The following is a 25,802-nucleotide window of genomic DNA, read 5'->3' as shown; positions in this document are numbered from 1 at the left end:
TTGTTTAATAGTAGGCCCTATTTCAGGATGATTAGATTTGTTCACTCTACGTCCTTTTCCTTTCTCCTCTTGTTTCTTTATTCTCTTTCTCTCTCTCATTGTTTGTCTCGCCCACAAGAGGTGAAGGCGGGACTAAGAGATCCAAATGTCGTCTGCCCGTCGATTCCCAGAGAGGGTAAGCCGATTCTGCGGTGCAAGATAGACCAAAAGCCAATTCTGCATCGGCTTTTGGTTCTGAACCAAAAGCCGATGCACGTGTAAACAGGGTAATTTTCTTCCAAACGCGTACTGAATGTTGCTGTCTCGAAATGTACGCGTGGGAACGTCTCGGGTTTAACCGCAAAGTAGTAAGCAAGCGACACACTAGTGTTTCATGTTCGCCGACCGTATGGAAAACATTCTCCAAGGGCGCCCTTGCCACCTGTCTTAGGTCGATGACATTGCTTTCTATTACAATTAGGTTTATTTTATACGGAGTTTTTAATGGGATGGTCCGGGCTGAAAGTATGTTTAGCTTAATGAATAGAGTAGAATTCACTGAGTACAATACCGAAAATTTCATCAAAATCGGATATAAACAAAGTTATTGAATTTTAAAATTTAGCAATATTTTGTGGAAACAGTCGTCATTCATATTCATTAGGTTGGCTGATGATGTCACATCTCCACTTGTTCTTTTGTATTTTAGTATGTGAAATTAGGTTTATTCAATTTTTTTCATCCAAGAACTAGAAAAATTGGATTGGCAACTGATTTAGTGCATCAAATATTCATTGCTGCAACTTATTTCATTATAAGGGAGACATATTATTTGCACAAGTATGAAATAATGTAAAAATTATGATCATATTTAATAACATAGGAAAACGGAAAGTGGAGATGTGACAATATCAGCCCGCCTAATGAATATTCAAGACGACTGTTTTCACAATATATTGCTAAACTTTAAATTTCAATGACTTAATATTACTTGCTATCCGATTTTGATAAATTTTCGGCACATTGCTCAGTGAATTCTACTGTATGTATTAAAATATAAATATTTTCAGCCCGGACCATCCCTTTTACACGTTTAAGTGCCATCGACTTGGCGAGAAACTTAATCATGCCATGTCCACATAGGCTATATGACCTTTTATAAGATATCATATCTCGTCATGGCGACATATAACTTTTTATAAGTCGACTTGAAGAAAACGAAGTACAATTGCACGAAAACGTGTCCGTAGCACGCTATAAGTGGTAATTACCTAGACAAAATCCCCGGTCTTCGTTTTCCAGACACCCAACAACAGGTCTAGAAAACGAAGATCGAAGACCGGGGACATGCGTTATGTCAATGCAATGGTATAAATTTTAATGCCAGCTGAGCTGAGCGCGATATATTGCTCAATCAATTATCATTCACATTACGATATCCATACAATTAATCATTAACTTATCAACCAATCATAATTCATTACATATCCAATATCAGAATATTCCTGAATTTGATCTGAATATAATAATGGTTTATTGTAGCTAGACGGGTGCGATGGCCCCGGTCTTCTGTCTTCGTTTTCCAGACACCCAACAACAGGTCTGGAAAACGAAGATCGAAGACCGGGGACATGCGTTATGTCAATGGTATAAAATTTTAATGCCAGCTGAGCTGAGCACGATATATTGCTCAATCAATTATCATTCACATTACGATATCCATACAATTAATCATTAACTTATCAACCAATCATAATTCATCACATATCCAATATCAGAATATTCCTGAATTTGATCTGAATATAATAATGGTTTATTTTAGCTAGACGGATGCGATGGCCCCGGTCTTCTGTCTTCGTTTTCCAGACACCCAACAACAGGTCTGGAAAACGAAGATCGAAGACCGGGGACATGCGTTATGTCAATGGTATAAAATTTTAATGCCAGCTGAGCTGAGCGCGATATATTGCTCAATCAATTATCATTCACATTACGATATCCATACAATTAATCATTAACCAATCATAATTCATTACATATCCAATATCAGAATATTCCTGAATTTGATCTGAATATAATAATGGTTTATTTTAGCTAGACGGATGCGATGGCCCCGGTCTTCTGTCTTCGTTTTCCAGACACCCAACAACAGGTCTGGAAAACGAAGATCGAAGACCGGGGACATGCGTTATGTCAATGGTATAAAATTTTAATGCCAGCTGAGCTGAGCGCGATATATTGCTCAATCAATTATCATTCACATTACGATATCCATACAATTAATCATTAACCAATCATAATTCATTACATATCCAATATCAGAATATTCCTGAATTTGATCTGAATAAAGTAATGGTTTATTTTAGCTAGACGGATGCGATGGCCCCGGTCTTCTGTCTTCGTTTTCCAGACACCCAACAACAGGTCTGGAAAACGAAGATCGAAGACCGGGGACATGCGTTATGTCAATGGTATAAAATTTTAATGCCAGCTGAGCTGAGCGCGATATATTGCTCAATCAATTATCATTCACATTACGATATCCATACAATTAATCATTAACCAATCATAATTCATTACATATCCAATATCAGAATATTCCTGAATTTGATCTGAATATAATAATGGTTTATTTTAGCTAGACGGATGCGATGGCCCCGGTCTTCTGTCTTCGTTTTCCAGACACCCAACAACAGGTCTGGAAAACGAAGATCAAAGACCGGGGACATGCGTTATGTCAATGGTATAAAATTTTAATGCCAGCTGAGCTGAGCGCGATATATTGCTCAATCAATTATCATTCACATTACGATATCCATACAATTAATCATTAACTTATCAACCAATCATAATTCATTACATATCCAATATCAGAATATTCCTGAATTTGATCTGAATATAATAATGGTTTATTGTAGCTAGACGGGTGCGATGGCCCCGGTCTTCTGTCTTCGTTTTCCAGACACCCAACAACAGGTCTGGAAAACGAAGATCGAAGACCGGGGACATGCGTTATGTCAATGGTATAAAATTTTAATGCCAGCTGAGCTGAGCGCGATATATTGCTCAATCAATTATTCACATTACGATATCCATACAATTAATCATTAACCAATCATAATTCATTACATATCCAATATCAGAATATTCCTGAATTTGATCTGAATATAATAATGGTTTATTTTAGCTAGACGGATGCGATGGCCCCGGTCTTCTGTCTTCGTTTTCCAGACACCCAACAACAGGTCTGTAAAACGAAGATCGAAGACCGGGGACATGCGTTATGTCAATGGTATAAAATTTTAATGCCAGCTGAGCTGAGCGCGATATATTGCTCAATCAATTATCATTCACATTACGATATCCATACAATTAATCATTAACCAATCATAATTCATTACATATCCAATATCAGAATATTCCTGAATTTGATCTGAATATAATAATGGTTTATTTTAGCTAGACGGATGCGATGGCCCCGGTCTTCTGTCTTCGTTTTCCAGACACCCAACAACAGGTCTGGAAAACGAAGATCGAAGACCGGGGACATGCGTTATGTCAATGGTATAAAATTTTAATGCCAGCTGAGCTGAGCGCGATATATTGCTCAATCAATTATCATTCACATTACGATATCCATACAATTAATCATTAACCAATCATAATTCATTACATATCCAATATCAGAATATTCCTGAATTTGATCTGAATATAATAATGGTTTATTTTAGCTAGACGGATGCGATGGCCCCGGTCTTCTGTCTTCGTTTTCCAGACACCCAACAACAGGTCTGGAAAACGAAGATCGAAGACCGGGGACATGCGTTATGTCAATGGTATAAAATTTTAATGCCAGCTGAGCTGAGCGCGATATATTGCTCAATCAATTATCATTCACATTACGATATCCATACAATTAATCATTAACCAATCATAATTCATTACATATCCAATATCAGAATATTCCTGAATTTGATCTGAATATAATAATGGTTTATTTTAGCTAGACGGATGCGATGGCCCCGGTCTTCTGTCTTCGTTTTCCAGACACCCAACAACAGGTCTGGAAAACGAAGATCGAAGACCGGGGACATGCGTTATGTCAATGGTATAAAATTTTAATGCCAGCTGAGCTGAGCGCGATATATTGCTCAATCAATTATCATTCACATTACGATATCCATACAATTAATCATTAACCAATCATAATTCATTACATATCCAATATCAGAATATTCCTGAATTTGATCTGAATATAATAATGGTTTATTTTAGCTAGACGGATGCGATGGCCCCGGTCTTCTGTCTTCGTTTTCCAGACACCCAACAACAGGTCTGGAAAACGAAGATCGAAGACCGGGGACATGCGTTATGTCAATGGTATAAAATTTTAATGCCAGCTGAGCTGAGCGCGATATATTGCTCAATCAATTATCATTCACATTACGATATCCATACAATTAATCATTAACCAATCATAATTCATTACATATCCAATATCAGAATATTCCTGAATTTGATCTGAATAAAGTAATGGTTTATTTTAGCTAGACGGATGCGATGGCCCCGGTCTTCTGTCTTCGTTTTCCAGACACCCAACAACAGGTCTGGAAAACGAAGATCGAAGACCGGGGACATGCGTTATGTCAATGGTATAAAATTTTAATGCCAGCTGAGCTGAGCGCGATATATTGCTCAATCAATTATCATTCACATTACGATATCCATACAATTAATCATTAACCAATCATAATTCATTACATATCCAATATCAGAATATTCCTGAATTTGATCTGAATATAATAATGGTTTATTTTAGCTAGACGGATGCGATGGCCCCGGTCTTCTGTCTTCGTTTTCCAGACACCCAACAACAGGTCTGGAAAACGAAGATCGAAGACCGGGGACATGCGTTATGTCAATGGTATAAAATTTTAATGCCAGCTGAGCTGAGCGCGATATATTGCTCAATCAATTATCATTCACATTACGATATCCATACAATTAATCATTAACCAATCATAATTCATTACATATCCAATATCAGAATATTCGTGAATTTGATCTGAATATAATAATGGTTTATTTTAGCTAGACGGATGCGATGGCCCCGGTCTTCTGTCTTCGTTTTCCAGACACCCAACAACAGGTCTGGAAAACGAAGATCGAAGACCGGGGACATGCGTTATGTCAATGGTATAAAATTTTAATGCCAGCTGAGCTGAGCGCGATATATTGCTCAATCAATTATCACTCACATTACGATATCCATACAATTAATCATTAACTTATCAACCAATCATAATTCATCACATATCCAATATCAGAATATTCCTGAATTTGATCTGAATATAATAATGGTTTATTTTAGCTAGACGGATGCGATGGCCCCGGTCTTCTGTCTTCGTTTTCCAGACACCCAACAACAGGTCTGGAAAACGAAGATCGAAGACCGGGGACATGCGTTATGTCAATGGTATAAAATTTTAATGCCAGCTGAGCTGAGAGCGATATATTGCTCAATCAATTATCATTCACATTACGATATCCATACAATTAATCATTAACCAATCATAATTCATTACATATCCAATATCAGAATATTCCTGAATTTGATCTGAATATATGGTTTATTTTAGCTAGACGGATGCGATGGCCCCGGTCTTCTGTCTTCGTTTTCCAGACACCCAACAACAGGTCTGGAAAACGAAGATCGAAGACCGGGGACATGCGTTATGTCAATGGTATAAAATCTTAATGCCAGCTGAGCTGAGCGCGATATATTGCTCAATCAATTATCATTCACATTACGATATCCATACAATTAATCATTAACCAATCATAATTCATTACATATCCAATATCAGAATATTCCTGAATTTGATCTGAATATAATAATGGTTTATTTTAGCTAGACGGATGCGATGGCCCCGGTCTTCTGTCTTCGTTTTCCAGACACCCAACAACAGGTCTGGAAAACGAAGATCGAAGACCGGGGACATGCGTTATGTCAATGGTATAAAATTTTAATGCCAGCTGAGCTGAGCGCGATATATTGCTCAATCAATTATCATTCACATTACGATATCCATACAATTAATCATTAACCAATCATAATTCATTACATATCCAATATCAGAATATTCCTGAATTTGATCTGAATATAATAATGGTTTATTTTAGCTAGACGGATGCGATGGCCCCGGTCTTCTGTCTTCGTTTTCCAGACACCCAACAACAGGTCTGGAAAACGAAGATCGAAGACCGGGGACATGCGTTATGTCAATGGTATAAAATTTTAATGCCAGCTGAGCTGAGCGCGATATATTGCTCAATCAATTATCATTCACATTACGATATCCATACAATTAATCATTAACCAATCATAATTCATTACATATCCAATATCAGAATATTCCTGAATTTGATCTGAATATAATAATGGTTTATTTTAGCTAGACGGATGCGATGGCCCCGGTCTTCTGTCTTCGTTTTCCAGACACCCAACAACAGGTCTGGAAAACGAAGATCGAAGACCGGGGACATGCGTTATGTCAATGGTATAAAATTTTAATGCCAGCTGAGCTGAGCGCGATATATTGCTCAATCAATTATCATTCACATTACGATATCCATACAATTAATCATTAACCAATCATAATTCATTACATATCCAATATCAGAATATTCCTGAATTTGATCTGAATAAAGTAATGGTTTATTTTAGCTAGACGGATGCGATGGCCCCGGTCTTCTGTCTTCGTTTTCCAGACACCCAACAACAGGTCTGGAAAACGAAGACCGGGGACATGCGTTATGTCAATGGTATAAAATTTTAATGCCAGCTGAGCTGAGCGCGATATATTGCTCAATCAATTATCATTCACATTACGATATCCATACAATTAATCATTAACTTATCAACCAATCATAATTCATTACATATCCAATATCAGAATATTCCTGAATTTGATCTGAATAATAATGGTTTATTTTAGCTAGACGGATGCGATGGCCCGGTCTTCTGTCTTCGTTTTCCAGACACCCAACAACAGGTCTGGAAAATGAAGATCGAAGACCGGGGACATGCGTTATGTCAATGGGAGAACATGTGTAGGGGGCAAGGTCCAAAGTCCATTCTAACCCGCGCACGTGTTTTGTACACACTTTGCACTGCTTTGTACACGCTTCGTGCGTGAACTACAAACGCTTTCACACGAGCGTGATACGTGTCCCCGGTCTTCTTCGGTCTTCGTTTTCCAGACACCCAGGAATTCAGTGGACAAAATTGGGAATCCTTTGACTGAATGTACATGTATATCAGTGGTGTCATCTCAATCTGATAGTACTAATTTCAGCCTCAAGATTTGACCAATGTATTCATGACCTCAACCCTCCATATCATTGAGGTGCTCATACCTCTGATTCCCTGAGATTAGGTTGCCGTGGTGATGAGTCACAATGGATGATAGGCATCTTCTTCTGTCTCACTGTTGGTGAAGATGATACAAGTAGGGGGTAGGGATCAGTGGAAAAGCATGAGAGGGGATCAAGGGTGGTTTATACTATAGTCTACAGGCACAGACCCTGATTTGAACTTTGATCAGCAAGTGTGCATCCACGCTAAGACTACCACGTACAAAACTTGCTGTTCAGTACACAAGGCATGAGTAGGCTGCACATTCGGACCCTTAACTCAAGTGAAGGGTTTGCCCAGCAGACAAGGTGGTTTGTATGACATGAGCATGAGACATATTTAAAAAGATTCTGAAAGGAAATGCTGTGCAAAATTGACTAAAAATTGCTCTTTAATAGCTGCTTTTTAGCTATAAAACATTGAATTCTTAAACAGCTATAAAAGGGTTAGAAAATGTCAAGCTGCTATGGCAAACCATGTACAGATATGCACTTGTGATGATTTTTTTTGTCTATGAGGACAAGGGGGGGGGGGATGTTGGTTTACAGACCAGATGTCACTCCTCTCCCCACCCATTGGTTGCTGTATGAAATTAGAGGGGAACTTGCCCCCCCCCCCCCCCCGAGTCCCCTCGCTTTTGTTAACCAAATTGCTTGAACCAAATATCAATTTCAAACTACATGTAGTATATATAATTGATTCATATATAGAGAGAGATAAAAAAAAGAATTTGCATCTACATGACCAGCGAAGCTTGTTTTGTATCATGCTTTAATACTTTATGGAGGCAGAGATGGAGAGGGGGGGGGGGGGGTGGGGCATCTGGCCTACATTGTACAGTATGTACATGGTTTTGGGTAGGAGATCGAGAAGTATTGTCTGCCTATCATCACATACATTATATACTCAGGCCCATGACTGTCATTTTTTTCTATCAAAATCCAAGTTTACATTTTATGACTAAGTGTTGACATGAGGAATCTCCATACACCCTAAAAGCCCAGCCCAACTCGTTCTACCTGTACACACCTAGTCTAGGCATTCAGACACTGTGATCACTAAGAAATGGAAACAAGGATGAGCATGGCACAAAGTTTTCCATATGATTGGACAGTTCCTTCTTTATGATTGCATTAAAGATGTAGTTAAACATGAAGATCGGCATTATGTGTATGACCTAATGTATGATAGTACCTTGCTTTCTAATTTACATGTCAGGCATGCCATTAGACAGGTCCACTTGTATGAGTACCTTTGATATATAGACCTACATGTAGGTTGTCCAGTTTTTATATTGGCCAAAAATATTGCAATCAGCGCGCAAGGATCAATTTTTGTACCCCATTGACAACTGAGTTCTATAATTTTCAATTCCATACAGGGGACTAACTTTAAATAACATTCATGGATTACAACTTGGAAGAGACATCTTGGGTTACTTGACCGTTACTTCACCAAATACAGTCTGAAGCTCTAGACTACTCCATGTCTCCATGTACCGCAACACACACACACCCAATACACCTTTTCCCATTCTCATCAATACAAGATTGCAAGAAACAAACACAGGGTTCCACGCACTTTTATATGTGTTTACATTCCATTGGTTGAGTCATAATGCGATACCATACATTGGTGCTGAGTGGTGGAACGTGATGGAGAATAAAGCACCCCCTGGCTTGTTCATTTTGATGGTCAAAGTCAAACTCCCACTGGGGACGTGAACAAATGGGCCAACCTTTTATGCTCACTCTTATACTCTTACCATGCTGTTCAATGTTGTGTATTGTCTTCATCTTCGTCTTCTGGAAACAGTACAGGCAACCATCTGGTGTATTATTGTATTGTACTTGTATTGAAAGAAATGAACAAGTAAAACTTTTCAAAATGATTGGGGACGAACTGTAAAAAACAAAATAAAACATTAGGATTGATTAGAATTAATGAAAATATTTCTTTGTCTCAGGAGAAATATTCACATATAGGCCTTCTGGGTATTAAAAGTAATTTATACCTTGCAATTATTTTTTCGGATAAATATGTGAATTATTTAATATCACTGTAAAAAGCGAAAAAAATACTTATTTAAAGGTCAAGTCCACCTCAGAAAAATGTTGATTTGAATCAATAGAGAAAAATCAGACAAGCACAATGCTGAAGATTTCATCAAAATCGGATGTAAAATAAGAAAGTTATGACATTTCAAAGTTTCGCTTATTTTTAACAAAATAGTTTAATATATGAACGAGCCAGTTACATCCAAATGAGAGAGTCGTTGATGTCACTCACTATTTCTTTTGTTTTTTATTGTTTGAATTATACAATATTTCAATTTTTACGAATTTGACGATTAGGACCTCCTTGCCTGAAGCACAAAATGTTAAAATAATGGAATTCCACGTGTTCAGGAAGGAATGAAACTTCATTTCACATGACAATGACGAGAAAATAAAAATATTTCATATTTCAAACAATAGAAAACAAAAGAAATAGTGAGTGAATGACATCATCGACTCTCTCATTTGGATGTAGCTGGCTCGTTCATATAACTGTTTTTGTGAAATGAAGCGAAACTTTGAAAAGTCATAACTTTCTAATTTTACATCCGATTTTGATGAAATTTTCAGTGTTATGCCTGTTGAATTTTTGTCTTTTTATTCTAATCAAGTTTTTGTTGTAGTGGACTTGTCCTTTAACATGAACGAATGAGTAAATGATTTATAATCTTTGTCATCTAATACGATCTTATTTATTTCTTTCTTAATTTTATTTGTTCTTTGTGGATACAGTTGGTCCTGGTGCACCAATCCGTCATGGTCAGCTAACTTCAATAGAAATCAATAGAAAACCCAATAGAGATCTAGGAATATACTTTGTTGGTGGCAATGAAACTCCACTTGTAAGTATGACATTTCCTCTCATTCATGTTCAGTTAGTTATTTCTCTGTTGAAAGTGTTCTTTGGTCTAGTACCTGGCTTTTGTAAATGTATTTTTTTAATTATGCATGTTTTTGGATGAAACTAGGAAGAAAGAACAAACACTGATCAACAGCATAAACAAAAACAAAGCGAATTCTAGCACCTTTTTTATAGATCTTTCAGACAAGCAAATTGAAATACGTAGGTATTGTGCGTGAAACTATAATCTTATGCAGGGTGCCTCATATTTTTTAGAAGCACTTGCCCTGTCATGCAAGTGCTTGCCTGATAATAAACCTTAAAAACAAAGTTTTACCTCCTCAAAAGGAAATATAGCAATTTTATAAACCATTGACCTTTTTTTTCTCTGTTTGACATGAACTGATGTACCTTGTTCTTGCATTTCTTTTTCCAAAGTGATTTTATCTTGCCTGCCATGACCAAATTAAGGGTCGATTTATCATATCAACCTTAATTTTGGTAAATCTACTGTGAGAATTTTGCTTGCCCAATTCAGGCAAGTAGTTTGGGTCTTTAGTTCAAAACTTTAACTTTTACTTGCCCCAGGCAATCAGGCAAGTGCTTATTTAGCACCCTGCTAATGCCCATGCGTTGCATTGATTTGTCCTCCATATTGTTGTTATGGGAAGTTCTAAACATAATAAGTTTGATACTGTTGCGTTATTATTCTCCAATTCTTCCTCTTTGGTAAGATCCATGAATAATCATGTGATTCAGAGAAATTTACACCTACAATATGTATCTCTTTAGACTTCTCATTGTACACTTATAGTATCACTAAAATACAATGTTTTGTCGGCCAAATTTTAAACTTTTGATATTTGGAATCTACAAAATGGTTGTCAATTAATTTGATACGTTACTATATTTTGAACTTTCTTGTCTTTCATTCTTTAGTGTTGTTGACTTCATAAACATTTTTTTATGTTTTGTTTCAGATTGGTATTGTCATTCAAGAGGTTATACCTGGTGAAGTAGTAGCAGAAGATGCAAGGATATTACCCGGTGATCAAATAGTACAAGTAAGTAGTCTGTGAAGAAATATAAATCATGCAGATATTTCATGATAATTATGATAATATATGATTTGTATAGTGCATGTATCTCCACCTTACTAGGTGCTTAAAGCGCTCCTATATTACTCCGGCTAAGCTATTCTACCGATTCTGGTGCACACAGCTTTTTGAGGAATTACTTCCTGCCGGTACTCATTTTAAATACCTCACCTGGGTTGAGTGCAGCACAGTGTGGATAGATTTTCTGCTGAAGGAAAACACACCATGGCTAGGATTCGAACCCACGACGCTCTGTTTGAAAGATGAGAATGAGAACCACTACACCACAATGCGCCCACATTGTGGTAATAGGATGATAATTGTTGAAAGGACAAATTGTAAAAGTGCTAATTCTATTTTGGCCAAAATTCTCAAGGCACTCATTTGACATTAAAAAGAGCAAAGACATTTTTAAAAGCAAATTATTGATACACTGAATCACATCTAGTCATTCTTGAAATACTTCAACAAAATTACTCCCACAGATCTGTTGAATGAGAAATTACAAGCTGAGGGCCCAGAAGGAAGTGTTTTAATATCAACTATAGAAATACTTTGTGATTTTATAGTGTATTAATATTTTGCTTTTGTAAATATCTTTGCTCTTTTTAATGACAAATGAGTGCCTTGAGCATTTCAGCTCACATTGCATGCCCCTTCCCCAGAAGTTGAGATTTCCAGAAATGGATACATTATAAAGTTTGTTTTTCTGGGATTCTTGAACATTGTAGTAATGTTGCCTACATTCAACACTCTGCATAGAGGGGTGCATTTTGTGCAAAAGGTTCACTAAATTTTGAGCTCAACTGTATGTGGAGCGCTGTGGCCCAGTGGATTAGTCTTCTGACTTTGAAACAGAGGGTCGTGAGTTTAAATCCCAGCCATGGCGTAACTTCCTTCGGCAAGAAATTTATCCACATTGTGCTGCAGTCGACCCAGGTGAGATGAATGAGCACCTGGTAGGATTTTTTTTCACAACTTCACTCACAGCAAAGCAAGAGACATTTCTCTTGCTAAGAATGAAAATAAGAAATGAGCAGTCATCGACCACCATTCTGTCTTTCATGTATAACTTGTATTATTGCCCTGATTTCGTTTGCAGGTTAATAGTAGAGACTTACGTGATGTACCTCATAGCATTGCAAGAGAGGCATTATGTGCTGCCGAGTCGCCTCTAAGATTGACTGTGTACCGTGAGAAGCAGGAATCGAAGGCAGCACCATTCACCACCAAGGTTCTTCAAGTCTCCCTTACCAAGGTGACAGGAGTGCCTCTTGGTATAAAAATAGCTGCTAAACAGTGAGTACTTTAACCTTCATTTTCAAATATCACGATGGGATTAGCAAGGTTTCTGTCTCTGTAAAATTAAAATAACATACAAATAATGCATGCAGCCGAGTGCAGTAGTGGAAATGCAGAGCACGCTAGGTTTCTCAGATAGGTGCCGCACTGTGCACGAGCCGCTGGCGGCGAGTGCCCAGTGTGCACCATCTGAGGAAACCAAGCTTTCTCTGTATTTACTTATAGGCACGCCAGAGCAAGTGCATTATTTGTTTTATAAGATAGCAACACAGAAACAAATTCTTAAAAAGTTACAGTACAGTTGTGTTGGACTTCTACCGCACTGGTCCGCCTGAGTGTGCAATGTTGCAATGTCAATTTTCGTTGCACACCTTTTGCACTGTCGTACAATGCACTAAAAAAGTTGGATGTCATGTGACGTGTATGGGCCAATCGCGATGCTTGAAATAATTCACCTATTTTATAATAGTGATTAATTTGGCCAGGGTAGCCATGTCAGTGTAACTACACTTCCTATTGGCCCGGCATATACCTATAATACGAGATTGTACATGAATTTTATTGATTTGTATTTTTTTCTTTATCTATCATGGTAGCCTTATCAGCAGTTACAAGACTTTTATACTAGGGGGCACAATAGACATGGGGCCTTGATCATTTTGCCCCCAAAATGCTCAAAAGATCCTTGGAAAATAAACAAAGAGCGGCCGAAAGTCCCCATTTGCTGCAATGTCAAAGCTTATCGCATGTTGCAGATTTAGGAAGTTACTTGTGGAAAATAGCCACCAAAAATTATAATTTTCCCTTCCCTGGCTCTGCATAACATGAAATACATGAACATAAATGTTCATGAGATTAATATAACTTTGTGTATATCAAGATTGTAGAACATTTGATAATATTGGAAGCTACTACCTACAGGTAATGGTAAAGAGCCTAATGTTAAAAACATAATCTATGATTAAATATCATCAGTTCATTCTTCAATCTTCAATTAAATGTATAAAAAATATGATAGCAATCTGGCAAACCAAAGATTGTTTCCTTATTTCTTTGTTTATGTTTTCTTCTTACAGGAGTGAGCAAGGAATATATATCATGGAAGTGGTGAGTATTACATAGGCTTGGGGTCTGTGAGAAACTTGCTATCAGTTTTCAAGTCAATTTATAAATGTAGTATTTGTTGAAATTAATCATACTTTTTTAACTGGTAACAAATAAATATAACAAATAAATTTGTAGATTTTCTATTGATCGTTGCTTTTTTTCTCTTAGTATATGTTTCATTAAAAAACAAAAAATAGCTGCACTAAAACATGAAGGGGTGTTGAGGCATCTCAACCTGAGTGGCAAGTAAAAAAAAAGATGAAAAAATGAATGCCTTTATGTTGTCAAATATCAAAGTGGGAAGTGTTAAAACTAAAATAAGTAAGAATATTCTATTCAGTTTTAGTATCAAGAAGGGAAATTTATTTTATTTCATTCTATTAATTAATTGTTAATATTATTATTTATTATTATTATTTTTTTTTTTGGGGGGGGGATGATTGGTAGATATTCAAGTGTATTTGATAGGAACATTTAGGTGCCACATGGTTAACAACTTGTCTCATTGAATTATATGTACACATTTTGAACTCTTTAAAATCAAAGCCATGGATTAGATTGCTCCCAAATGATGAATAACATTGATATTGAAATCCTAATTTGCCACTGTCATGTTGGTGAACCCTTTTTCTATCCATTTTCATGACTTGCAGAGCATATAATAATAATAATATAGGATATTTATATTGCGCACATATCCACCTTGTTAGGTGCTCAAGGCGCTCCTATATATGTCATATGTCATATGATATCACAATTCTATAATAATCCGCATTTATATAGCGCTTAACACATCGGAATTATGTCTCTAAGCGCTTTACAGACATATTATTACCCCGGTCATCGGATCATTGCATGCCCACATACAATGTATGCACCTTCTCCACTCCCTGGGGAGCATTCAAACAAGAATTCCGAGGCTCAATTGCCAGGCATACTACATAGTCTTGCGCATCCTACCGGGTACCCATTTAACACCTGGGTGGAGATTGGCAAATTGTGGATTGACGCCACACGACCCTCTGATTACAAGGCGAGAGTCAGAACAGCTACACCACGGCGCTTCCACTGCGTTTAATCATGATTTCACATATCTTTATGATCATATCATTTTCCTCATGCAGTTGGAGAGCAGTCTAGCTCGGAGAGATGGAAGGTTAAAAGCAGATGATCGAGTTCTACAGATCAATGGATTCAATGTAGAAGATGAGATGCCTGAAAGAGTAGCTAGAATAATAAGGGTAAGATAAGAGATATACTAGTAGAAAGATTAATGGATGGATGGATAGATAGATAGACAGATAGTATAGGGAGGGAAATTTAAAGTAGAAATAGTTGTACAGATCAATGGATTCAATGTAGAAGATGAAATGCCTGAAAGAGTAGCAAGGATAATAAGGGTAAGATAAGAGATACACATACTAGTAGAAAGATTAACCCTATCTAGGCCGGGGGGGGGCCTCGGAGGCCCCCCCCTCAACAAATCGCGCAATATTTTCGCCGCGCGAAATTTTTTGACCGCGCCACTCGCTGACTTTTTACTTTCAAGTCTTGCGCAACTTTTGAGACCAACTTTGTGTCCTCCGGGTACGTGGTTCCGAAATTACGCAACATTATGTAAGTGCATGTCAGACCGAAAATTGCTCAAAAACGTGATTTTGTGTACAAAGTCAATGCAAATTGTGTTTTCAACCAAAATTCATAAATGTATGATTATTTTTAGTTTTGCTGCTCTAAATGTATTTATTTTATGCTTTTTATGATCACAGAAGAGTCCCCAACAAATTTCATTGAAAAAACAATGAAAAACAAAAGGTCAAAAAACAAAGAAATACATAAGAAATTGCAAAAAACAATAAAATACATAAGAAAATGATTTGATATCGCAATTTTTTTCATGTACACTTGCTAAGAATACCACAAAGAGTTTCTATACCAAAAATTAGTACATTTGGAGCTTTATTTAGAGAGTTAGAGGAAAAAGTATGATTTCTCATACTAATTACGCATAAATTAGCATAATCACTTAATAGCGACTCGCACGAACAAAAATTACTATACAATCTTGGAGATTATGTCCCAGGCAACCAGCATGCCAATTTTCGGCGCGATCGTGCGGTCGATGGCCGAGATCTTAGGGGGGGGCCTGGGAGGCCCCCCCCGGCCATATGAACTCCCAAAATACCCCGGCCTAGATAGGGTTAATGGATGGATGGATGGATAGATAATAGGTAGGTAGATAGATAGATAGACAAAAATAAATAAAGATAGATAGATAGATAAACAGACAGATAGATAGATAGACTGACAAAAATAAATAATGATAGATAGATAAACAGACAGATAGATAGATAGACACAAAGATTAGTAAAGACAGATATACAGATAGTTTAGGAAGGGAAGTTTAAAGTAGAAAGTTCTACAGATCAATGAATTCAGTTTGATAAGAAAAGAGAAAGATAGACAGATAAAGAGTGAAAGAGAGGGGAGGGGGCTTGTGCAGAAAGGTCAAGTCAAGCAGGGTCCCATTTTTGTGACAGTGTGTCCATTTTAATGGCAACTGACTTATAATCCATTTTATGACACCTGGACAGATCCTCGTCATTTGATTGGTTGTTTGTTGTCAATCATTCAGCCCATTTTATGATGATGCCATCTGGGCAATTTTGAATCCATACGATTTTTGTCCATTGCACACTCGCGCCAAGACCACTGGCATTGGACATAAAAACACACTTGTGTTTACAACAGAACGTGTTCTCACTGAATGTACTTTTGAATTAAAATTTATAAATGACAAGGATCTACTTACAGGTTTTATATAAAACAATGTTTTTTTCATTCGTGTAATTGACAGAATACTTCTATCCATAGAGAGATGATACTCCTCGTTGAATGGTTCATTTCATCTTTCACCTCATAAAATATTCTGTCCATTGACCTCATGAATACCGGTATTCATTATTGGTATAATGAAGACATTTTGAACCACTGGTCCATGATGAATATCCTTTTAACAAAGTAGCTTTGAAATGTCATGCATATTTTCTTCCTCCATCTTGCATTTTTCCAGGACTGCGGCGATCGCGTTGAGATGGTGGTCTCACGACAGGTTCAGGTCACAACCCCGGAGGTCATACAAGGACCCCCAGCAGAGCTTCCGACGGAACCATTCACATTGCTAAGGCACGCCCTCGCTCCAAAGGTCCGGGCTGAGAAGACCGTCAACATTAAAAAGGTATCATTCATTTGGATTGGTATATTTTTGGGGAAAAAATCTGCATCTTTTTTATATTCTTCCTTTTTTTCCCCGAGGAGATTAAGAATAGTACGAAAATTAAATATATCCAGAGAAAAAGTTTTACAAAGAAGGTATTTCTTCAATTGGACATAGATTGAGATAAATGAAATAAAATCTTAAGATATTGAACAAAATATTGCCAAAAGGCACTGTACACAGTCTAGAATTTGGTAGATGCTATATTCCAATATACATTGGTCAAAGTCTGTAGATATACATTCTGCCTCTTTTTGTTTGTTTCTATAATACTCTTTGAGTTCTTAATATGCATATTGTATATTTGTTATTGTTTCGAAATAGACATAAATGAAATACTTAGAAAATTTGTTTTGCCCAATTGATTTTGGGCCTAGCATCCGCTGTGAAGCGCCAAATTGACGAGGCTCTAAAGGTCATTTTGGGTCAATGAACTATGGCCTTGAAGCTGTAAACGCCAAATAGGGTAGCAGCAACTCTCATCCATAACTTCCGTTGGTCTGATGCCACCAGAGATTGAACTCCCGACCTCCCGGTTCTGAGACAGAGGCTCTACCAACTATGCCAACACACCGGTAGCTGAAAAAATAAAAAATGAAAAAGATACACTTATTAAAAAGTTGGCAACTTTGAAATATGACAGTGGCATTTTTGTCTCACCTGCGAAGCAAAGTGAGACTATAGGCGCCGCTTTTCCGACGGCGACGGCGGCGGCGTCAACATCAAATCTTAACCTGAGGTTAAGTTTTTGAAATGACGTCATAACTTAGAAAGTATATGGACCTAGTTAATAAAACTTGGCCATAAGGTTAATCAAGTATTACTGAACATCCTTTTATAGTTTCATGTCACATGACCAAGTTCAAAGGTTATTTAGGGTCAATGAACTTAGACCATGTTGGAGGAATCAACATCGAAATCTTAACCTGAGGTTAAGTTTTTGAAATGTCATCATAACTTAGAAAATATATGGACCTAGTTCATGAAACTTGGACATAAGGTTAATCAAGTATCACTGAACATCCTGCGTGAGTTTCACGTCACATGACCAAGGTCAAAGGTCATTTAGGGTCAATGAACTTTGGCCGAATTGGGGATATCTGTTGAATTCCCATCATAACTTTGAAAGTTTATGGATCTGATTCATGAAACTTGGACATAATAGTAATCAAGCATTACTGAAAATTTTGTGCAAGTTTCAGGTCTGATGATTAAGGTCAAAGGTCATTAGGGTCAATAAACTTTTGCCGAATCGGGGGTATCTGTTGAATTACCATCATAACTTTGAAAGTTTATTGGTCTAGTTCATTAAACTTGGACATTAGAGTAATCAAGTATCACTGAACATCCTGTGCGCGTTTCAGGTCACATGACCAAGGTCAAAGGTCAATGAACTTTGGCCGAATTGGGTGTATCTTTTGAATTACCATCATAACTTTGAAAGTTTATGGATCTGATTCATGAAACTTGTACATAAGAGTAATCAAGTATCACTGAACATCCTGTTCGAGTTTCAGGTCACATGATCAAGGTCAAAGGTCATGTAAGGTCAATGAACTTTGGCCATGTTGGGGTTTTTTGTTGAATAACCATCATATCTCTGTAAGTTTATTGGTCTAGTTCATAAAAAGTGGACATAAGAGTAACCATGTATCACTGAACATCTTGTGCGAGTTAGAGTAGTATTCAAAGTCAGCACTGCTGCTATATTGAACCGCGTGATGCAGGTGAGACGGCCAGAGGCATTCCACTTGTTTAATGAATGAAAACATACCAAATATTTTACAAGACAGGACTGCATTACTAAAGGAAAGCGAATTCTTTGCTCATGCTAAAACTCTTAAAAGTTTCTTGAAAGATGTAATTTGACTGAGGGAATAACAGAATGAATGAGACTCAAATAATTAACATATAATAGTTTCTCTAAAGGCCCTGTCACATCTCTCAGGTCAAACCTTGCCGGTGAGTTGCTAGTAACTATTTTTGCCACCAACAGGAAGACTGCAGGTAGCCCACGTTGACAGTATCACGCACGTATCTTGCATGCGGTTGCCCGCAGCAATGCAGTCAACTGTGATTTTAATGCAAAAAAAAGTTTTGACCATGCTCGAAATTTTTTGTGGGCAATCACCTCAAGGCTTGCACAGAACGAAACGATGTGGCAGGCTTTAAGTTTTGAACAGGGCTGAGATGAGGCAAAAGCTGTGAGGGGCATAAATTTGGATATGGCACACTTTTTGAAATGATTTTCATTTTGGTGAAGAAAGTGAGCCAAGATCAGCCAACGATTTGGGAATTTCTTTGTTTAATATCGAGATTTGGAATTTCAAGGAATGTCAAATGAGGAAGCTGTTCATGGATGTTTGATACAAATTAATTTGATGGTAAATAGTAATCATTCATGAAACTATTAGGGTCCAACACTCCAACCCTTATGTCATTTCTACACTATTGGCCATTGGATGAAAACAATTCTTTAACTCTTCATGCGTTACGTTCGCATTATTGCACATCCGTAGGCGTGTTTCGTTCGCATTTTTGCACAACCACACATTTCCCATAGACGTCCCCTGTCCCATTGTTTTTCGAACAATTGCATGCCCCGGAGTGTTCCTAGCTACAATGTATAGCCTGACGCTTTTGTATACCGTACATGTGTACCGATCGATCGCGCGTGCGACATTACTTTAGCGTTCGACGGATTATCCGGGGGATTATCGCAGTTTACAAATTACAGAATCGTTGAGTTTTCCCAAAAAATCAATACATCCTGATCACAGCCAGGAAGTTCATTGAAAAATAAGAGAGGATAAAGTCAATAAACCCTCCTCATAAACAATACCATGGCCAGGTTTATTGTTAAGAGTCTGTGACTCATGGCACGAATGTGAATGAGACCCTAAAATAATGCAACACACAGGGGGTTTACAGGTGAACGCATGAAGAGTTAAAGAGATGCCAGTCTCCAGGCCTTTGCTATGTATTGTAAAGCTTGTATGTTTCGTTTGCATTGAGGCGCTTTATTTTAAACCGAATGAGTAGAACTGACCTTCGTTTTCATTATTTTGACAGGGTTACAAAGAATGCATGGGCATCAGCGTGAGTGGGGGAAAGGGTCAGCGGAAAGGTGATGTTCCCATCTTCATAACAGGCATACAGGCGGATGGGTGTGTAGCAAGACATGGTCAACTAAAGGTAGGATCATTTACCAGTCTGATAGAGGGTATATTGAGAGAGATTGTGAGTGGAGGAAAGGGGTAGAGGAAAGGTGATGTTCCCATCTTCATAACAGGCATACAGGCGGATGGGTGTGTAGCAAGACATGGTCAACTAAAGGTAGGATCATTTACCAGTCTGAAGAAGGATAAAGAATGTTTATCTGATATTGACTGACTTTGAGGGAGACGCCACATACACCATCCAACTGATTTTGATTTTTAACTTGATGTTATCGGGATCGTTCCGACTTTCAACTTTCGAAATTGCCAAAAGTGAAAATGTCCTGATTTCTGAAATTTCATGTGAAAAATATGGGAAAATTGCCACAGAGCTAAAAACCTTTTAAAGGGATGGTCCAGGCTGAAAATATTTGTTCTAGATAAATAGAGTAAAGTTTACAGAGCAAAATGTTGAAATTTCTTCAAAATCGGATAATAAATTACAAAGGTATTGAATTTTAAAGTTCACCACTATTTTGTGAAAACAGTTAAATGCACATTGTCATGAATATTCATTAGGTGGGCTAATGATATCACATCCCATTTTTTCTTTTTCTTATGTTATTACATGTGTTATTACATGAAATCAATATTTCATTTTTTCATACATGTGTAAATGATGTGTCTCCACTATGATGAAATAAGTTGCGGCAATAAATAATTAATGCACTTTATCAGTTGTCAGTCCTATTGTTTTAGTTCTTGGTAGAAATTTTATGACTAAACCTAATTTCATATAATAAAATACACAAGAACAAGTGGAGATATGACATCATCAGCCCACCTATTGAATACCGGTATTCATAAAGACATGCCTAGAACTGTTTCACCGGAATAATGCAAATCTCTAAAATTCATTAACTTTGTTATTTGTTATCGGATTTTGATCAAATTTTCAGCATTTTGCTGTGTGAAATTAACTGTATTTATTGAGATATAAATATATCCAGCCTGGACCATCCCTTTAATCGATCTTCGGTTACAGTGTTAGCTCTCTGGCAATACTTCTGTTTCTATTTATTCACTTGGATTGGAATATATTTAATATAGTTGTTATGTTCCCAAACAGAGAGAGATGCACATGTTTACTCTTAAATGTTATAAATGGTAGAAAGCCTTTTAGGCATCCCACTTCATACTCATGAGAAACATTTGCAATGATCTATAATTGCGGAATCATACATTCATCTTGCCATATGATATACAGGAGATATTCTCAGTGTCAATGGTACATGTACCAGCATTTTCAAAACTCCTCTAGACTCATATGAAGCTTGTTTACATTGATAAATAATTGCTAAATCCTACATTCATTTATCCAAACAGAAAGAAGATATCCTTCTCAGTGTTAATTGTATAAGCCTTTCATATATCCCCTGTATGTCTCATATGAAGCTTGTTTACATTGATGTATAATTGCAGAATCCTACATTCATTTTCCTATACAGAAAGGAGACATCCTTCTCAGTGTGAACGGTACCAGCCTTTTAGACCTCCCTCACACTGAAGCAGTGAAGGTGCTCAAGGAGTCTGCCAACGCGAGGTCGTTGACCCTAAGGGTCATCGAGGGTGACACCGACCCTGATAATGAAACACATGGATACATTCCCTCCTGGTTGACATGGCTATCACTACCCCAGTAAGTAAAATGGAATACCCCTATCATACATTTGTAAAGATATGTTTGTGGAATATTCCATTATGTAAAAGGGTAGTACATGTATGTATCTATATACAGTTATATAATACATTAATAATATAACTTCTTGTTATGGTGATTTCTATGCCAGAAGTTAGTTACCAAGAAATTTACATGAAAGAACGTCATGCCTTTTTAATTTGATGTTTGTGGAAGATTCACTTTGGGTAAGGGGAAATTTATGCACAGTTACATATGAAATAAAGCTATAAATATGATTTTTTTCTGACAATAATATGTTAATTTGGTTTTCTATTATGGAAAATAGATAATATTGGAATGGAAATTTAATCTGAATACCGAGTCTGTATTTTGCAGACATATAGAATGATCGATCAGTCTTCACAAAATTAGACTAAAAAAAAAAAAACAACAGGGGGAGGAAATCCCAATCAAAGGACAGCCACATTTCACCGAAGTCAAGTGTACATCTCTTTATTCTTGCCATTCCAGATGCTGTCGTCAATCCCACCAGATTACCCTAGAGAAAGGAACCAATGCTAGCCTTGGTTTTAGCATCGTAGGGGGTAATGATTCTACCCATGGTCCTCAGCCTATCTATGTGAAGACTGTCGTTAGTAACGGTGTTGCAGCAAAGAGTGGCTTATTAAAGTAAGTTTCTAGTGAACTATTTTTATGATAATAATGGTTATTAGACTTATATCGTGCCAAATCCACTGTGTAGAGTGCTCAAGGCGCTTAGGAAATTAAAAAGAAAATTAAGAAGAATTGAAGAGAAATGTTTTAAGGTATTGTTTGAAAGTGTCAGAAGTCAAGCACTGTTTGATGTTTTCAGGGAGGCTATTCCATAACTTTGAGGATGATGGAACAAATGATCTTTCCCCCAGATTTTGAAAACTTTTGGGGCAATGAGAGAACTTGAAGAGAAGGAAGGTAAGGATCTTGAAGGGGTATAACTTTTGATCAGTGAAATGAGGTACTGGGGAGAAGAGCCATGGACACAGTGGAAAGTTAACAACAAAATCTTGAACATAATACATTGTTTTACAGGGAGGCAATGTAAGTTTTTGTAACAAATATACTCTATTGGTGTGATGTCAGCATTCTTACAATACATAACCTAGGATACCTTCTGTGTAGGCAGAAAGGTACAAGATATACAAACATGTAAAAGAAAACAAACATGGAAATACAAGAGAAATACATAGTTCAACCAAAGGACAAAACAAAAAATTGTAAAATTGACATGCATTATAAGAAAAACTTCCAGTAAGTAATAGTTAATGAACAGAGCGTAAAGCCTGGAAGGATAAAAAGTCACAAGGAAATCTTTGTTTGTATATAAATAGTATGTAGGAACTATTGTCAAGGTCAGGTATGTACATGTAGATAGGAGTTATTTTGAAATAAATGAATAATGTCTTGTTCCATATCTATTGACATCAATTTGAAAAAATAAATGAATCGTTAACAACATTCAGGCAAAACATTTTTAAAATACTGATAACATAAACATGGCAACGCAGTATATATTCAGGTTACATATTGTTAGAATATTAAGATTTTAAAAAATTATGTTTGTATGGCAAGAGGGTACAGAGATTTTGTTATTATTCTAATCACACGTTTCTGCAAGTATAACAGCTGTAATACATATTTTGGAAGTTTCCCCATATGATGTTGCAATAACTCAACTGTGGCAAAATCATAACATTATATAATTGCACTTTACCATTATGACGTACTTGCAAGCGCTCGGATCCAGTGATGTCTTTATTATGACGTATATTGTTGGTGCGCAGATCCTTATGAAGCGCATATCTTTATACGCATCCTGAAATACCCGGATGTGAGACCAGGAAAATTCAAAGGTATATTTTGCGTCGTCTCTGCATGCAAAGTAAATATGCTCATTGAGACCGAGGAAAATACAAATAATATACCTATCCCTTCCCGATATTTATGAATCTAGGGCAATACGGTTTTGTAAATGACCAGCTCAGATGTTTGATACGGGTAATAATACTTAATATTTCTATGACACAGAATGCAAGAAATTTCATCTACATGATCTTTCCATGTTAATTTATTGTCCAATTTCACACCAAGAAATGTTACATTTGTCATTTTGTATTTCCTTATCAATATACATTTTCATTTCATTTAAATCCAGGTGTATCAAAAGATAATTTAGGAATAGATGTTTGCAAATAATGGATATACTTGGTACCTCGAAATTAACAATTATATAATTACAATGTAAAAAGTTGTTAAGTTATTATTATTAAACAGATTAGTGAACATACATGTATATCAATGATAATGGATTCCAGAATACGATTTACATAAATGCAGTAACACGACTTTCAGAAACAGGTCTTTAGAGCAAGACTAATGATATATCTCATGAAAGAGAGAGGAAAAAGAGGGATAGAGAGCCATCTTCTTTCATATAAGCGACTGACTTTTAATAAAAAAATGTTCACACCTTGTTTCTTTCTCTTTTCTTCATTAGATGTGGTGACATCATTGAATCCGTCAACTCAGTTTCCTTGCTTGATATCTCGCATAAAGAAGCCGTGACATTACTCAAGAACATTCAACAGAGGGCGCAACTCACTATCGTTTCCTGGCCGGGTACCATCATATAACAAACAATCTTGTCTCCAGCCAGCTACTATCATTCAACAAACAATCGCTCGCCAGTCCTTATAGAATAGATTGAAAATCATTCTTCTTGGGTCACCGCACGAATCCTGTCCAGTAGAGTCAACAGGATCTGGCTTTGGGGTCAAAAGACTACAGGGCCCATCTTACAAAGAGTTACGATTGATCCAATCAATCGTAACTCTATGGAAATCCATCAGTGTCGTAATTTTTTCTATAGGAGATTGGCACAATGTCCTTTGTAAACAAAGAGAAGCACAGTGAATTTTCAAGAAAACAATGAATACATGAATATACATCGTAGTTAGAATATGTTTTGAACAAACATGCATAATACATGTTGACGTTGGCGGCTGTCCAGTTGCGATTGATCGGATCAATCGTATCTATTTGTAAGACGGGCCCTTGATCTTCCATAGAGCATGGCTCTGGTAGAAGGGGGCAGACCAAAGGTGTTGCTATGTTGGACTTTCCCCACAGTCGCAGGCAGTGTCTCCATGACTGCTGCACCCCCATTTCTGCACAGGGACTTCATTCTCCTGAGGACGATAAGAATACACTGTCTGAAACATCACGTTTGGGTGATCCATTTCACGATCAACATTTATATGTCCACGAAAGATTATATAGTGTTTCTTGTAACCTCTTCACTCTAAAATGATTGAATGTTTATGAAATGATCTTCACTCGCTCCTTAGCTATTTATCAAGCATTCAGTTACCTAGGAGCGACAAAGGAATCCTTCTTGGGGGGTGTTTCACAAAGAAATAAGTATGACTTAAGTCACACTTTAATAAAAGTCAACGCATACATGATTTGCAACGCGAAATCTTATTGATCAGTACGCAGTTTTGCACGTCCTCTTTGCATGATCTGACCAATGCGGCCATGCCTTTTATACCGCATGCAACTAGACATATAAGTGCGACTCTAATACTTAAATCTTTTTGAAACACCCCCCTGCTCGTACAACTCTCGTTGAAAACTGTTTTTGCATCTTCAATAAGGACGTGTGACAAATCTTTACAACAAACACTTGTGCTTCATTCTGTGTTCTGTACAAAGGATATTTTCAAACATTCTGGTAAATTTCAATCTTTGAAAACTTTTCTAAGGCTTGTCCCATCTGGTAGTTTGAAATCAGAGGATATCTAAATGCTGATTCTAAACTCTACAATCA

The 25,802-nt window shown here is 36.9% G+C and overlaps 1 protein-coding gene across 1 annotated transcript in view; it reads left to right on the top strand.

Moving 5' to 3' along the window:
• Positions 1–24,835, top strand: part of LOC121416982 (ligand of Numb protein X 2-like) — a 70,403-nt gene extending 45,568 nt beyond the window's left edge. Inside the window, exons 4-13 of the mRNA XM_041610524.1 lie at positions 10,186–10,295; positions 11,275–11,358; positions 12,494–12,690; positions 13,770–13,800; positions 14,925–15,041; positions 16,874–17,038; positions 20,150–20,272; positions 21,744–21,934; positions 22,448–22,606; positions 24,471–24,835. Coding sequence (XP_041466458.1) covers positions 10,186–10,295; positions 11,275–11,358; positions 12,494–12,690; positions 13,770–13,800; positions 14,925–15,041; positions 16,874–17,038; positions 20,150–20,272; positions 21,744–21,934; positions 22,448–22,606; positions 24,471–24,606 — 1,313 coding nt within the window. The 3' untranslated portion in view covers positions 24,607–24,835. The remainder of the gene's footprint in view (positions 1–10,185; positions 10,296–11,274; positions 11,359–12,493; positions 12,691–13,769; positions 13,801–14,924; positions 15,042–16,873; positions 17,039–20,149; positions 20,273–21,743; positions 21,935–22,447; positions 22,607–24,470) is intronic.
• Positions 24,836–25,802: the final 967 nt, after the last annotated feature.

Source organism: Lytechinus variegatus, chromosome 6 (genome assembly GCF_018143015.1).
Source record: "Lytechinus variegatus isolate NC3 chromosome 6, Lvar_3.0, whole genome shotgun sequence".
Taxonomy (NCBI): domain Eukaryota; kingdom Metazoa; phylum Echinodermata; class Echinoidea; order Temnopleuroida; family Toxopneustidae; genus Lytechinus; species Lytechinus variegatus.
This window is presented reverse-complemented; position numbering and strand designations above follow the sequence as displayed.